The sequence below is a fragment of the Orcinus orca genome, chromosome 9 (assembly GCF_937001465.1).
Source record: "Orcinus orca chromosome 9, mOrcOrc1.1, whole genome shotgun sequence".
Taxonomy (NCBI): domain Eukaryota; kingdom Metazoa; phylum Chordata; class Mammalia; order Artiodactyla; family Delphinidae; genus Orcinus; species Orcinus orca.
The window spans coordinates 6953985-6970685 of record NC_064567.1 but is presented as its reverse complement, the minus strand read 5'-3'; the positions used below and the strand labels follow the sequence as shown (position 1 = coordinate 6970685).

Genomic DNA, 16701 nt, shown 5'->3' with positions numbered 1-16701 from the left:
GGAACAAACTAGTGGTTACCAGTGTGAAGAGGGGAGAGGGGAGGGGCACGATAAGGGAAAGGGATTAAGAGGTACAAACTACTATGTATAAAATAAATAAGCAACAAGCATATATTGTACAGGACAGGGAAATATAGCCATTAACTTGTAATAACTTTAAATGGAGTATAACCTATAAAAATATTGAATCACTATGCTGTACAACTGAAACTAATATAATATTGTAAATGAACTGTACTTCAATTTAAAAACAAGATTTAAAACTTGAGATCAAAAGACATGATAGAGTAACCAAAACTAGGTCACAGATTGGGAAAAAATATTTACAACACGGAATAGCATCTAAATAAACATAAATAACTGCTAAAAATCATAGACTGCCCTAGAGGAAAATGTGCAAAATTATGAATTCACAGAAAGGAAAAAAAAAAAACCGAATAGGTGCTAAACACACGACAATGTTCCATCTCATTGTTAGTCAGGCAAATGCAATATCTGTTTATGAAAATGCACATACCCTATTATCCAGCAATTCTTATCTCAGAGCTATTTTTGCATATCAAAGAGCCATATCCTAGAATCTCTAAAGCAGCACCGTTTTAAAAGTAAAAACAGGAAAATAATTTAAATGTCCAATCACCCAGAGGATGGATATCTTGTGGGACTCAGTTCGTGTATGTGTGAGATGTGTGCAGTTAACTATTCCTGTCCAGCTGTTTTGCAGTGGCCTCTCCTGGGATCCTCAAATCCACAATCAAGTACTGTCAGCGGTTCAGTGCTTCTCCACCACGGTGTTGTTGGGTATATCACAGATCCACGCATTAAGCCAGAGAATGTCTTGGTTTGGATGGAGAAAATGTAAAACCAAGATCAAATCCATGCCCTCCAGGGGGCATGGCAGGGGAAGCAGGGAAGGTTTCAGTTGAATGTGGGGAGTGCTATTAGAGAGAGGTATTTAGAGGATGCTATGAAGAGATGAGCACGTGCCCAAAATGTTCCTGGTGTTGAGAGTGAATGGTGGATATGAAGGAGTTCAGAAGAAGAGACAGGAAAGGCATTCCAGAGGAAGCTGTCATGAGGATATGATGCATTGGGGAAAGATGAAAGTCATCTGGTATGAGTGAAATTCATACTGTGAATAGGTAACAAGATTAGGCTGAAAAGGCAGGTCCAGTTCAGCTCAGAGGTTCTTTTATGTCATGTTAATGAGTTTGCATTTATTTTTAAATTTTTATTTATTTTTTGGCTGCACTGCGAGGCACGTGGGATCCAAGTTCCCCGAACAGGGATGGAACCCATGTCCCGCCCCCGCAGTGGAAGCGCAGAGTCCCAACCACCGGAAGTCCCTAATTTATTTTTAATTTTTAAAAAATTTTATTGAAATACAGTTGATTTACAATGTTGTGTTAGTTTCAGGTGTACAGCAAAGTGATTCAGATATATATATCTGAATATAAATATATAATATTCTTTTCCATTATAGATTATTACAACATACTTAGCGTACTTCCCTGTGCTATACAGTAGGTCCTTGTTGGCTATTTTATATTTTAATCCCAAACTCCTAATTTATCCTCTCGCTTTGGTAAGCATAAGTTTGTTTTCTATGTCCGTGAGTATATTTCTGTTTTTTAAATTTGTTTTCTATGTCTGTGAGTCTATTTCTGTTTTTTAAATAAGTTCATTTGTATCATTTTTTAGATTCCACATGTAAGCAATATCATATGTTGTCTTTCTCTGTCTGACTTACTTCATATGATAATCTCTAGGTCCATCAATGTTGCTGCAAATGGCATTACTTCATTCTTTTTTATGGCTGAGTAATAGTCCATTGTGTATATATACCACATCTTCTTTATCCATTCATCTGTCGATGTACACTTAGGTGGCTTCCATGTCTTGGCTATTGTAAGTAGTACTGCTATAAAACTGGAGTGCATGTATCTTTTCAAATGAGATCTTTCTGGATATATGCCCAGGAGTGGAATCGCTGGATCACATAACTCTTTTTAGTTCTTTAAGGAACTTCCATACCGTTCTCCGTAGTGGCTGCACCAATTTACATTCCCACCAACAGTGTAGGTGGGTTTCTTTTTCTCCACACCCTCTCCAGCATTTATTCGCAGACTTTTTAATCATGGCCATTCCGACTGGTGTGAGGTGGTACCTCACTGTAGTTTTGATGTGCATTTCTCTAATGATTAGCAATGTTGAGCATCTTTTCATGTGCTATCCTCATGTCTTCTTTGGAGAAATGAGTTTTCACTTATAACAAAATTGGAAACTTCTTAAAAATATCTTTTGAGAATAACATTAGAGTTGCATTTTAGAAAAACCAATTTGTCACAAGAGTGATAATGTATTACTGGAAAAAGCCAGAGGCAGGGAAATCTGTTAGGAAAAACACTTGAAAAAAAAAGTTTTTCGGGCTTCCCTAGTGGCGCAGTGGTTGAGAGTCCGCCTGCCGATGCAGGGGACACGGGTTCGTGCCCCGGTCCGGGAAGATCCCACATGCCACGGAGCGGCTGGGCCCGTGAGCCATGGCCGCTGAGCCTGCGCGTCCGGAGCCTGTGCTCCACAACGGGAGAGGCCACAACAGTGAGAGGCCCGCATACTGCAAGAAAAAAAAAAGTTTTTCAAAAGTGAGCTTATATGGTGTTAGCAGAGATAGAGAAGGGCTTTTATTTGGGAGAAATTTAGTAGACTGGGTGTAGGAAAATCTAGGATCATTATCAATTTTACAGCTCTGGAGATTAGTTGTAATTTTGACGTGAGAAAAACGGGAGTGTAAAGAAAAGAGGTATAGAGTGAGGGCTGGTACTGATCAGGAGTCTTATTCTGGGCGATCTGTGTTTGAGATGTCTGTGGAAGTCAGAAACAATCAGGAGGAATCTGGAAATATGAACATGGATTTATAGATTTAAAAGTCATCATCACCTCACAGAGAACAGAGAAAATTGCTGCACAAGGTGTGGCTCAGGAGAGCCAGACAGGCGAATGGACAGGAACAGCTGGCTGTTGGATTTGGTGGGGGGCATGCTTCTTCCCCATTCTTGGCATTTCTCTCCATTTAGAGGAGGCTCCACCAGCACCTCATTCCTAGTCTCTGCCTCCTCATTCACTTTGTTCAGGTCTAGGGCTATACCATCAGGTTCTCCAAAATTAATTCATTACGGTTAAATGAGGTCACAGGGTTGGGGTACTAATCCAATAGGACTGGTGTCCGTATTAAAGGAAGAACTACCAGAGATACCCCACCCCTACCCAGAAAAAAGCCATGTGAGGACACAGGGGGAAAGTGACATCTGCAAGCCAGGAAAACAGGCCCTCACCAGACACCAACCTTGCTGGCACCTTGATCTTGGACTTCCAGCCTCTAGAACTGTAAGAAAATAAATTTCTGTGGTTCAAGCCACCCAGTCTGTGGCATTTTCCTACGGCAGCCCCAGCAGACTAAAACACCCATAATGTAAGGAACTTCTGTCGCAAGAAACTTTATTACAAAAAAGAGGGGAAAAAGGCTAAAGGAGGAGCTCTAACCTGATTCTCACATCAGGATGACCAGCGCCTTCCACAAAAAGCTTGCTTTCCTCCAGTCTCCAGACGCTGTGCCTGGATTATCTGGAACCTTCGTCAAGGAGCCCTCACGGCCGCCTGCTCCGTGCTGGCCAGTGTGGCTGAAGCATGTTGGCTGAATTTTTCGTCCTGCCTCAGCCAGCGCCAACAGAGCCAATGGCCCCACCGCAGAGCTGTGACTGCTTTCTGAGTGGAGTGACCTCGAGACTGAAGGGCTGCTCCCTGGCGTGCATGGCAATGTGGGTGTTAAGCGCCCCCAGGTAGGTGAAGCCCCTTCCACACTCAGCACAAGAAAAAGGCCTCTCCCCGCGGTGACGGTGCAGATGGGTCTCCAGACTTCTCTTCTGGAGGAAGCTCTTGCCGCACTCGGGACACCCGAAGGGCTTCTCGCCGCTGTGGACGCGTACGTGCTCCGTGAGCCTTTACCGCTGAGCGAAGCTTCGGCTACACGTCGCACAGGAGAAGGGCTTCTGGCCGCTGTGCTGGAGCAGGTGGCTCTTCAGGTTCCCTCTGAGCCGGAAGCCCCTGTCGCACTCGGGGCACCGGAAGGGCTTCTCCCCGCTGTGGACCCTCGCGTGCTCGGCGAGCTGGGACGGCTGAGCGTAGGCCTTGCCGCACTCGCCGCACGGGAAGGGCCGCTCGCCCGCGTGCTGCCGCCGGTGCAGATTCAGGGAGGCCTTCCAGGAGAAGCTCCGGCTGCACTCGGGGCACCGGAAGGGCTCGGCCCCGCCGTGGAGTCGCCGATGCTCGGCGAGGTGCGCGCGGCGGTGGAAGCCCCGGCCGCACTGGGCGCAGGAGAAGGGCTTCTCCTCAGTGTGGACCTGGAGGTGCCGCGTGAGCCCCGAGCGCCGCGGGAAGGTCCTCCCGCACCGCTCGCAGGGGAACGCCGTCTGCCTGGCGTGGACGCGGCGGTGGCGCGCGAGCTTTGAGGGCCGGGTGAACCCCCGGACGCACTGCCCGCAGGAGAAGGGCTTCTCCTGGCTGTGCAGACGCTGGTGCGCCTTCATGGCGTTCCTCCAGCAGAAGCTCCGGCCGCACTCTGGGCACCGAAAAGGCTTCCTCCCGCTGTGCCGACAGAGATGGGCCCGCAGGCTGCTCTTGAGGCGGAAGCTTCTCTGGCACTCCGGGCACCGGAAGGGCTTCTCCCCCGTGTGAACTCGGACGTGTTCGGTGAGCTTGCTCCGGTGGGTGAACTTCCGCTCACAGTCGTCACAGGAGAATGGCTTCTCCCCGCGGTGTGCCCGCCGGTGGGCCCTTGCGGCCGCCTCCCGCGAGGGGCCTCTGCCGCCCTGCGGACCCTGGAAGGGTGTCCTCCCGCTGTGCACCCGCAGGTGCTCGGCCGGCTCGTCCTGCTGGGTGAACCCCCGGCCACACTCCCGGCAGGAAAACCGCCTCTCCCCTCTGGGCGAACACACATGCTTGTTCAGGGCGGCTTTGGACCGGAAGGCCCTGCCACACTCGGGGCACTGAAAGGGCCACGGGCCCGGGCGAGCCACCTGGTGCAGGGCCAGGCTGCACCTGAGACAGCTGCTCTGCTCGCACGCGCCGCGCCGGAAAGGCTGCTTACACGGGACCGCCCGGAGCCACCCGAGCTCCGCCTTCCCCCTGGACTTGTTTTTGTGCTTCGGGATTGACAGGACTGGCTCTCGCGGTGGTTCCTTTTGTGCTTCACAAAGGCTCTCTTTATCTGGAAGACCTTCCTACAGACAAAGAAGGAATAAAGTCTCAGACCTGGTGGAATTTCCAGGCGATCTGGGCTTCCCATTGGCTTATGCCGTGGATCGTTCTTGTCCTGATTAGATGCTGTGATGTCGAGGCTTTTATTATTTAGAATCTCTGTTTCTTGGAGACTTGGGTGTTGTAAGGCGGCTCTTTGATCTGATAAAATCTTTCTTTCCTCCTTGGATAAGGGAGCACAGAAGCCCTGCTCTTGGAGACCATTTAAATGGCATTCCTCCTCTTTTGCCCCGAGAGTTCCCTGGTCACCTGGAGAGACAAAAAGGCCCTCCCTCATCAGTGATGGGCCTGCGGGGTCAAGGACTGTCTTCACATCACTGACAACGTGGGAAAGGGACTCCCGTTGTCCCCATGACTTTGCGAATCTGCCTGCCACAGGTGAATTATATTGAAGTTTAACTTGGATGTGCACATCCTTTCATCATTTGTTAACAAAAGGCTTAGCGTGAAAAAACTGGCAGGCAAATACATTTTGTGAGCCTATGAGGACCCTCAGAGGCTAAGCAGAACTTGGAAGAAAATAAAAATGAGTTACTCTGAGAATCTGACCATTTCATTATAATATTTCTTTAAATCTGTGAAATAAATAGCACAATATTTAAGTAGGAAGGCTTCGGGTCATATTCTTGCACCCTTCCACCACACATTTCAGGAAAAGTTTTCTGAAGAAGTGCTAATAGTTTTCTGAAGAAGTGCTAATATCTTTCTTAGGAATGTCAAATGGCAATTTACTGAATTCACAAAGAACACTGTGGAAATAATTCCCTTTCCCAAGGAACTCCGAATTATAAGAAAGTCACTGCTGTTCCCAAAGTAAAAGCCATGATGACAGGGTACAGAGGGAGCTGAGCTGCTACCTTATTCTCACCCACCACACCTGGAGAGGACAATTCCCGACCATCATCTGAGCTGCTATGTTCCAGAACATCTTTTTCTCCCTCATGCTGTTGCAGTGGGTCACATAGCTCTCCTTTTTTAAATCTCTTAACCTGGGAGCAAACCTCACCCATCAGGCTTGCCCCAGAGCAGGACTCTGATTCTGCTCTGAGGTCATCTCAACAACACAGATGTTTCCAACTAGACGATGTCATTTACTAAGTTAGCACCCACAGCTTTTGCCTGGACCATGAGAAGAGCATACTTGCCTGTCTCCTTGAATCCTATTTCTCATCACTTACTGTTTATCCCAGGCAGGGGAGTAGTTGTGTTACTGGGTGAGTACCACCTGGTACAAAGGAAACATTTGTTTTTAGGGACAGCCACCAACGTCGTTCATTCTTTGGTACTCAAAAACCTTTCCAGGCCCTTTCTAAAGGATGAAATTAAACTCCCACCATGGCATTTTTGGTCTCTGATACCAATTATGTGCCACCACTGCCACCCCCCATCTTCCACTATGTCCCACAAATAACATTCAGCTATACTCAGCACCTTCCATTTTCTAAATATAACAGGCTTGTTCCCACCTCTAAGCCTCAGCTCATGTATGACCCCTGTTGAATCTTCTTTGCCTTACCAAATATGCCCATTCTATGCTATTTAAATCCTAATTCCTTTAGAAGTCCTCCTGGGATATTGCTGTCTCTTCTCTGCTTTCTCCTCTAAATCCCTATAGCGCTTTATTATCATTGCCACTTACTATTTATAAGTGTATACAGTCTTATTTTATAGTTGACTAATCCAATAGTTCAATATAATTGACTAACCTAACTGCCATGTCAGTAGGTCAGTAAGACAGACAATAACTCTTAGAGTGGGAAAACACATATATATATCTCTCTCCCAACCCCTGGCCTAAATAATATGTGACATAGTCCTATGAACATGGTAGGGACAATACTGATTAGATGAGTGAATTAATAGACAGTAGCAGTGAAATGAAGCCCCTGGGAATTCTTTTATCCTCCGATGGAGCTAGTCACACACTTCCTGGGTTTAAATTCCCTCTTTTTCAGGAGAGTCCTTGATACCCAGAGACTTAGTAGATCTCCATTTAGTAAAGCATTAACATACTCTAAAAAATGACACATTCTCTTAAATACTTAAAGTATTAATATATTTAAAATGTTTTCCTTATGATACAAGGAATTAAAAAGTAATCCTTCAAAAGGAATAAAAAAATCCCAAGTTCTAAAAATCTGTACAATAAAAAAATATACTGTACAAAATTGGAAGGCTTCTCATTTCTCTGTACACAAATGGACATGATGATGTGATGGGGAAGACGGTTTTTCCTCAGGACTGGACAAATGGATCCTTTACTGTTCTCTTAAAGGCAGTTCCATTTTCTGCTTTTTTTTTTTTAATGAAATATATACAACTTCCTTCTTTATAAAAGTAAGACATATTTGCTACCAACTTGAGTGAAAAAAAATAACATTCTCCATCAAAATAATATTTCTTATTCACTACGTCCTGCTGACTCTGCAGAAAGATTAGCAAACAAGGCTAGGAGAATAAATGAGTCAGGCTCTCAAATCCATCTACTCACCAGAAAGGCTAAGTGTCATTTGTGTTTTCTCTAAGTGTCCCTGGTCTCTGATTAACAGCATTCTTCCTTGTTCCATCCAGGTGATCAAATCTGGCTTTGAAGAAATACAGCCTGCAGAGAGAGTCCACACAGACTCAGTCTGGGTTTCCTGAGTACTTGACTAAAAACAATTTTAGTTTTTAATTTTTAATTTTAACTTTAGTTTCATGGCTGACCTTGATTCCTGGAGACATGAGATCAATGTTAGTTTAAAAAAAAAATGGAAACTCTTGATTACATGAATAACTGTTAAATGTTCCCGACAATATTTCACAAAATTAAAGGAAACAGGGAGGTTGGGGATGATGAGGATCCAGGCAGAAAGTATTCAAAAGGGATCATTATGAGAACCATGTGAGTAAAATAAAAAGTAGTCGGGGGCGGGGAGGCTGGGGGGGGGGGTGGTCAAGGAGGGAACCCAGGTGACTAAACTTTTCTGATTAGACTCTGCACATCTAAGGAACCAATTACTGAGGTGCCCACATTCTTTCTAATATTTTATTTATTTATTTGGTTGTGCCACGTCTTAGTTGCCGAAGGCAGACTCCTTAGTCGCAGCTTGCGGACTCCTTAGTTGTGGCTCGCCAGTTCCTTAGTTGTGGCATTCGAACTCTTAATTGCAGCATGCATGTGGGATCTAGTTCCCTGACCAGGGATCGAACCCGGGCCCCCTGCATTGGAAGGAGGATTCTTTACCATTGTGCCACCAGGGAAGTCCCGCCCACATTCTTTCTTGATCAACGTAATGAAGGAACCAGGAGGCTGTTAAATGACAGTGATTATGAAGAAGTGGAGAGTAATGTGTCTAATGACATCAGCCTGAAGGGAGGAGGGGTTGTTACAAAGTAGTGGAGGGATTTTAAAGATGTATCAGATACCCTGCAGTGGTGTCACCTACGGCTCAGCCCTTGGATCAGTGTTTCTCAAAGTGACCTAGTTACCACCAGCATTAGCAGCACCTGAAGTACTTGTTAAAAACGTAGATGCCTGGGCCTGAGCCGGGACCTGCTAAATCCTAATCTCTGGAGTTAGGATCTGGACATCCTGTAAAGAAAACCATTTGCAAATAATACTGTTTGCTTTTTAAAATTTGGGAAAATCACACTGGATTCTCCAAGCCCAAGGATTGTGATAACTCAAAACTCAACACTGGATCAGCACAGGGCTGTAGTTTCTCCTACCCTACTGGCCTCAGTCTCCTTAGCTTGACCCTAACTGTTGGGGTATCCTGGGGACAGCTGGGGGTGTCCTGTCCTATTGACAAATTCTCCCTAAATGATCCCAACTGGCCCTGTGGTTTAAATGTCATTTATACAATGACCCCAAATGTGTGAATCCAGTCCTGATTTCACTGGAATTCCAGTCTCGCATACTCAATTATCTACTTTATATTTCCATATAAATGTTTAATAAGCATCTCAAACTTAATGTGGCCAAAACCTGCTCTCTCCCAAGCCTTCCTCATGTCAGTGAATAAAACCACTGCCATCGGGGCTTCCCTGGTGGCGCAGTGGTTGGGAATCAGCATTGCTAATGCGAGGGACATGGGTTCAAGCCCTGGTCCGGGAAGATCCCACATGCTGCGGAGCAACTGAGCCTGTGGGCCACAACTACCGAGCCTGCGCTCTAGAGCCCATGCTCTGCAACAAGAGAAGCCACTGCAATGAGAAGCCTGCGCACCGCAACCAAGAGTAGCCCTGACTCGCCGCAACTAGAGAAAGCCTGTGCGCAGCAACAAAGACCCAACGCAGCCAAAAATAAATTAAATAAAATAAATTTTAAAAAAACAAAAGGCATTGCTCTTTAAAACAAAACAAAACAAAAAAACACTGCCATCAAGATACTCAAGCCAAAAATCTAGAAGTTGGTTCTTCTTTCACTGGACTCCACTGCAAGCCACTGGCAAAATCTGGGATGCTACCTCCAAAACATATCTGGAGACTGCCTCCTGCTCTCTATCTTCATTACTACATACCTGGTGCAGCTGCCACAAAGATTCACCAGTACTGCCAAGGCTCCTGGTTGGTCTCTCTCCTTTATTTCTACGCACTACAATTTATTTTCCACATAGCAACCCAAGTAATCATTAAAAAAAAAAAGATATCATATTACTTCTCTATTTAAATCTCCCTATGGGAATTCCCTGGTGGCCCAGTGGTTAGGACTCTGTGCTTTCACTGCCGAGGGCGCAGGTTCAATCCCTGGTGAGGGAACTAAAAGCCCACAAGCTGTGTGGTGTGGCAGAAAAAAAAAAAATCCCCCTATCATCTTCCCTTTATCTTTAGAATAAAATCCAACCCTGCGCCTCAGCCTAGAGGCCCTTCACAATTCGGCATAGCTGCGCTTTCTGTCCTCTTCTCCCATCACTCTTGTGCTAACCCTCTGTGCATATGCCACAATAGCCTCACTGTGGTTCCCACCATGTACTGAGCTCATTCACTCCAACCTTTGGGCCTTTGCACTAGTTCTTTCTCTGCTTAGAATTTTCTTCCCCATGATTTCACATGGTTGACTCCCTCTTGTCATTCATATCTCAGACAGAATTATAAACCCCCAAAGAGAGAAAGAATTCTTCAGGTATACTGAGATCACCTATTAAATTGATAAGAGGAGAACTATTCTTTATGACACAAGACTGAGTTAGAGCAAGATGAGTAAGCAGTGAGGTACAATCTCCCCAAATTTCTCTTCCAATCCACTTCCTGAGTACTTCCCTGGAGATATCTAAGTATCCCATCCCCCTGCTCTCTTCTCTCTCCCTTTACCAGGGAAACTTTCATCCCTGTCGTATCCACGTTCTGCAATGTGTTGGGTCCTCAGCTTATTCTAATACAATAACTATGGCCCCTTCATGAGAGACTTAGTTCTTACAAGGATGCATCTCATTCAGGCAACATAAGCAGGCACTAAAGTATCAGTTAAAGAAATAAAACAACACACTTAAAAAAGAGAGAGGCAATTAGATTATTTTGTAATTCTAACTGTGGGAGAAAAGGGGGAGGGTTGGAGTGGGAGATAGAGAATGCAGAGTGTTAACAAGGCTGAGGGGCACAGATATCACCGGATAAAAAGGGACAAAATTCCCAGGCCATTACAGGAAGTTAAAGAGACATTCTGAATGTGGATTGGGCACAGTATCATATTCAACCAGCCAACAGCCAATAAAGGGAAGAAAGCCTACTAGTGCCAGGTTGGGTCCCAAAAAGCGATTCCTTAGAAACGCATCTTACCCAGGGAATCAAGGCTCTCATAATTGGTCTTCATTTCCTGCTGATACATGTCCTTCTGCCACTTCTCCAGGATTTCCCACTCTCGCTCCAGAAAGTATAAGGCCACATCATCAAATGCCACGGGAAACTGAAATCATAAACAGTACATACATATATTTTCATTTCAAGGCTACTGTGTTTTTCAACATCCGTGTCTTTAAGAGACAGGAAGGAAAAAAAAAAAAAAAGAGACAGGAAGGAACGGTATTAAAGTAGTTATCTCTGGATGGTGCCACGAACATAATAAAGGGGTCACAGAGGTCTGTTGGAACTAAGTAAAGTGAATGGATGAATAGCAGGCCTTTGAGCACATGTTCCGTCTCAAGGAGGATACTTCACACAGCAGCAAACAATTACTGCAATGTAAGACTGGGCCAGTGTCGCCAGATATGTCAATGCGGTACGCGGGCCTCTCACTGTTGCGGCCTCTCCCGTTGCAGAGCACAGGCTCCGGACGCACAGGCTCAGCGGCCGTGGCTCACGGGCCCAGCCACTCCGTGGCATGTGGGATCTTCCCGGACCGGGGCACGAACCCGCATCCCCTGCATCGGCAGGCGGACTCCCAACCACTGCGCCACCAGGGAAGCCCCAGATATGTCAATTTTTAAAGTAACTTTTTAATTTTTAAACGATTATAGATTCAAAGGTAGTACAGACGGGTTCCCTGTACCCTTCAGTTTACCCCAATGGTCACACGGTACATTATTACAGTACACTGTCAAAACCATGAAACTGACATTGGTAGTGTGTGTATAATTCTATGTGATTTCATCACATGTGCTGACTCATATAACCACCCTGCAATCATGAACAAAACTATTCCATGACCAGAGATCTCCTTTGGGCTACCCCTTCCTAATCATACCCACTAATCTATTATCCGTCTCTGTAACTTTGTCATTTCAAGACTGTTACAAAAATGAAGTCAGAGAATTCACTGGCAGTCCAGTGGTTAGGACTCCATGCATCCACTGCAGGGGGCACGGGTTCGATTCCTGGTCAGGGAACTGGGATACTGCATGCCATGTAACGTGGCCAAAAAAAAAAGTCATAGTATGCAAGTTTTTGAAATTGACATTTTTCAGCCATCATAATGCTCTTGAGATCCATCCAAGCTGTGTTTATTGCTTATCAATATTTCATTTCTTTCTATTGCTGAGCAGGAGTCAATGGTATGGGTATACCACAGTTTGCTCTACCACTTACCTATTGAGGGACAATGTAGTTGTTTCTAGTTTGGGGCTATTACCAAAAATCTGCTATAAATAATCATGTACAAGTTTCTGGTGGGGATACATTTCATTTTTCTGGGATAAATGCCGAGGTCTACAACTGCAGGGTTATATGGGAAGTATATGTTGTTTTCTAAGAGTCTTCCAGAGTGGCTGAACCCTTTTACATTCCTACCAGCAATGCATGAGAGATCATTTCTCAGCATCCTCCCCAGCATTTGGTAATGTTGCTTTTTTTTTGCCCACACCGCGCAGCATGTGGGGTCTTAGTTCCCTGACCAGGGATCGAACCCGCACCCCCTGCCTTGGAAGGGTGGAGTCTTAGCCACTGGACTGCCAGGGAATTCCCAATGTTGCTATTTTTTATTTTCATCACTCTAATAGTTGTGCAGTGATCTCATTGGGATTCGAGTTTGCACTTCTCTAATGAATTAATGATGATGAGCATCTTTTCATGTGCTTATTTCTCATCCACATATCCTCTTTGGTGAACTGTCTCTTCATGTCTTTTGCCCATTTTCTAATTGGACTGTTTTTTTTGTTGTTGTTGAATTTTGAGAGTTCTTTATATATTCTAGATATAAGTCCTTTGTCAGATATGTGGTTTGCAAATATGCCCTCCTCCATCCGTAGCTTGTCTTTTCACCCTCTTAACAGAATTTTTCCCAGAGCAAAAGTTTTTAATTTTGATGACATCCAACTCATCATTTTTTTCTTTTATAGATTGTGCTTTTGGTGCCACATCTATGAACTTTTCACCAAGCCCTAGGTCCCAAAGGTTTTCTCCAATGTCATCTTAGAGCTTAATATTTTACATTTGGATGTGACAGTCCATATATATATATATATATATATATATATATAATATTTATTTATTTATTTATTTTGGTTGCGCTGCATCTTAGTTGTGGCAAACAGCCTCCTTTAGATGTGGCTCAAAGTCTCCTTCATTGCGGCTTGAGGGCTCCTTAGTTGTGGCACGTGGGCTCCTTCATTGTGGCATGCAAACTCTTAGTTGCGGCATGCATGTGGGATCTAGTTCCCTGACCAGGGATCGAACCCGGGCCCCCCTGCATTGGGAGTGTGGAGTCTTAACCACTGCCACCAGGGAAGTCCCTGGATGTGACAGTTTTATGTGAACTCTCCTGATTTTTACATTTTGGCAACTAAAATTCACAATTTTAACAAGGAATAGTTAAAAACAAACAAACAAACAAACACCCAAAACACACAGCTGCGAGCCACAATTTGTTCATGGACGTTTAATCTACAACCTCTGGTATGGACTGACTAACCAGGACCGCTCTTCCTGGAGGTTCGAAGGACAGATGCACTGTGACAATAGGGAAGGAAGAGAAGATATATAATTTAGCTTGTGAAGATTCCATTTCACTCCTTTCAAATTCTGTACTACAAATGTAGATGAGAGCCTACCAAGGCAAGTGCTGGGCAACTCACAAGACAGCTCGGGCTCTTCGCAAGTATATGAAAAATGTTGGTCCCAAATGCTACAAAGTAAACTCTCCCAATAAAGGAATCTAGGAAACTCCACAACCAGGGCCACTTGACACTTTCTGAAGAGAAAAGTTGCAGAGATAAAATTCCATCATCAAAACTACTACAGGCGCCCAAAGCTGAAGTATCAGCTAGTATAACAAACAAGTTAAAACTTGGTGTTGCATTTAAGGTGGGACTTTCAAAGAAATTCCTCTACTGTTTACTTGCAACTCACCCACGTGCTTTCCACCTACAAAAGACTTTTCTGTGAGCATTCTCACAATTAGCACTGAACTGCTCCAGTGAAAAGGAAAATCAACCAGAAAAATGCTGATTTCTCCCTGCCTACCCCCAATAACACAACAGCCAAGAAGCTGACATCACTTGAGCTTTTTCTGTGGACTCAAACTTATAGTCAAAGAAGAACTATTACAAACCACCAAGTTTCACAGAACAGAGAGAGATATTCCAGGACGTTGAAGAGAGGCGGCCTGAAGAAATCTGAACAGAATTGGTACCTGCCAAGGAATGCTGGGAGAGAGGGGTGAGAAGCAGAAGGAAAGAAAATGCATTACATTAGTGAGATTATTAGATAGGAAATCTCAGTGGAGATACAAGGAGAACTTGCATACTTAGAACTTAATTGAATGTAGAGTTTCCTGGATTAGGCTTGGGATATGTCTTTCAAACTCTAAAACCAGTGTTCAAATTTTCCATTAAATCACTAGAGTATTCGTGGTAAATCTGAATTAGGATAACCATCCAAACTGGTTAAGTTTTCCGTCTTTTCCTAGAGGGAGCAGTCTCCAGTCTTCTTCCAACTTTTCCTCACTTGCTGATGAAGATGTGCTTCTCTGAAACTCCATGTCAGCAGAGCTCGGAACGTGAGCCCAAGAAAAACCGGGACGTTCAGAGACCCCCGCACAGGACGGGAACAGCAGGGGAACTGAACGGACCACAAGCGTGACCCTGGGTTTCTCCACGGACCCCTTTCTCCCAGATCAACCTCACAACAACTCGAGCACCTAGACCGCGCCTTCTCCGGCCCGGGGTCGGAGCGCAGTCCTGCTTACAGACAATTCCCGGCCGGGGCTCCCACCGCCTCACTCTCTGAACCGGGAGCCCACTCCAGATCGCGACGGGGCCCGCATCGTCCACGGCCCCTCTTACCGGAGCCGGCTCGGCCATGTCCCCTCGCGGTCCCGCCCGACCCCGGCCCCCCAGCTACCCGGGAATCCAGGCGACGCCGCGGCACCTCCCCTACGGCGGTCCCGCGCTCCGCCCAGACCAGCCGGGCCGGCCCGGGCGCGGTGCACGCTGGGACAGGCGGCCGCTCCGCCCCCACAGCGTCCCCTGCGGCTAGGAGGCGCGAACGCCGGCGGCGGGAGCTGCCCGCGCTGTGCCGGCCGCAGGAGTGGACCTCGAGCAATTTTCATGTGCCTAATTCTCACCCACAGACCCTCTTCGGTGAAATATCTCTTCACGTCAAATAGTCTTATTTTAACTTTGTTCTGATTTACCTTTCTTTAATTACTATTGACGCTATAGACTTTTTTAAGTTAAAAATTTTATTGAAATAATTGTAGTTTTATATGCAGTTATAAGAAATAATGCAGAGAGGTCCCATGTTTCACTTCTATTAATTTGTGTGTGTGGGTATTTAGTTCCATGAGGCTTTAGGCTTTTCTATGCATTAATTTGTTTTTCCTCCTTTGTAACGCTTTCTTCATTCCCTATTTGATCCTAGAAAATGATCTTACATATTTATATAAATTCCATATCACATCACGGTCACATCACATAATCCAGTGATGTTTCTCATACATTTCTTATTCAGTAGCTTGACTTATAAGATTTTTCAAATGTATATTTTCAAATTCACTTATTTTTGTCTTTGATGCAATCTGATACTTAAGTATTTAGAATTTCTCTGTATATACAGTGAGTAGTAAATACAAATTTATTTTCTTTGATAAACCATTTAACTATGTAAAACTATCCAGTTTATGGTGTTAGATATGGATCTAAAGTAGTTCTTATTATTCTAATATCCATCTGTACTACTTGGACAGCCTTTGCTCTATCACAGTGAAATTTGCTTTATTCCCTTAACTAGTAGTGTTCCTGAGACTTCAAAGCCACTGAAACCCCTTCCTCTTTATGTGTGTCTGGAGGGCTCACAAACTTCCTTAGTGACTCTTTGTAGTGTCTCCACTGTTGTCCCTCTGCTGCTGCCAATGAGCATGTCACTGTTGTTGTGGTAGCCAGTGATTATTTCTCCTAAAGCTGCTGCTGGGGCCTCAAAGTTGGGGGTATGGATTTTCCTCAAATGATTACAGTTTTCAGCCTAATTAAATTTCTGGGCTTACAATGTCTTTTACTGGGACATTCAAATGATATTCCCAGGAGACCAGAAAGGTGAGCACCTGAAGGACACCCCTACCTATTACACACTTGGTGTGTAAAGGGCTGCCCAGTCTTTGGATGTCTCTTACACAGAAGGAAAGAAATCACAAATAGGCATGAATACAGCTATTTTTGTAAAATTCTGCTTAGCTTCCTAAACCATCTGTACAGGTCAGCCCTTCTGTTCTCCATGAATGAGGAAGGTGTTTCCCTACACAGCCTCACAACTATCCTGTCCCAAGTTTTAGGCCACCCCAAACCAACTTTGCACATCTCCATTTTCCCCAGAGTTCTTTCTGGCTGACTTCAGGGAGTCCTATTACACAAGGAAGCCACCTATGGTGGAAAGAGCTTGAGTTTAATGTGAGAAAGACCTGGCTTTGGATATAGGCTATACCGTCCGCCATCTTTGTGACACCAAGCAAGTCACTTGACACTTGGAACCTTAGTTTCC

At 45.0% G+C, this 16701-nt stretch overlaps 1 protein-coding gene across 1 annotated transcript; it reads right to left on the bottom strand.

Moving 5' to 3' along the window:
• Positions 1 to 1350: 1350 nt before the first annotated feature.
• On the bottom strand, positions 1351 to 15151 carry ZNF425 (zinc finger protein 425). Its single transcript, XM_033412705.2, is given in 5 exon segments — positions 1351 to 5206; positions 5209 to 5562; positions 7805 to 7915; positions 11074 to 11200; positions 15012 to 15151. Coding segments are annotated over 5 exon segments (2106 nt in total). The 5' UTR covers positions 15030 to 15151; the 3' UTR covers positions 1351 to 3710.
• Between the last annotated feature and the right edge of the window lie 1550 nt (positions 15152 to 16701).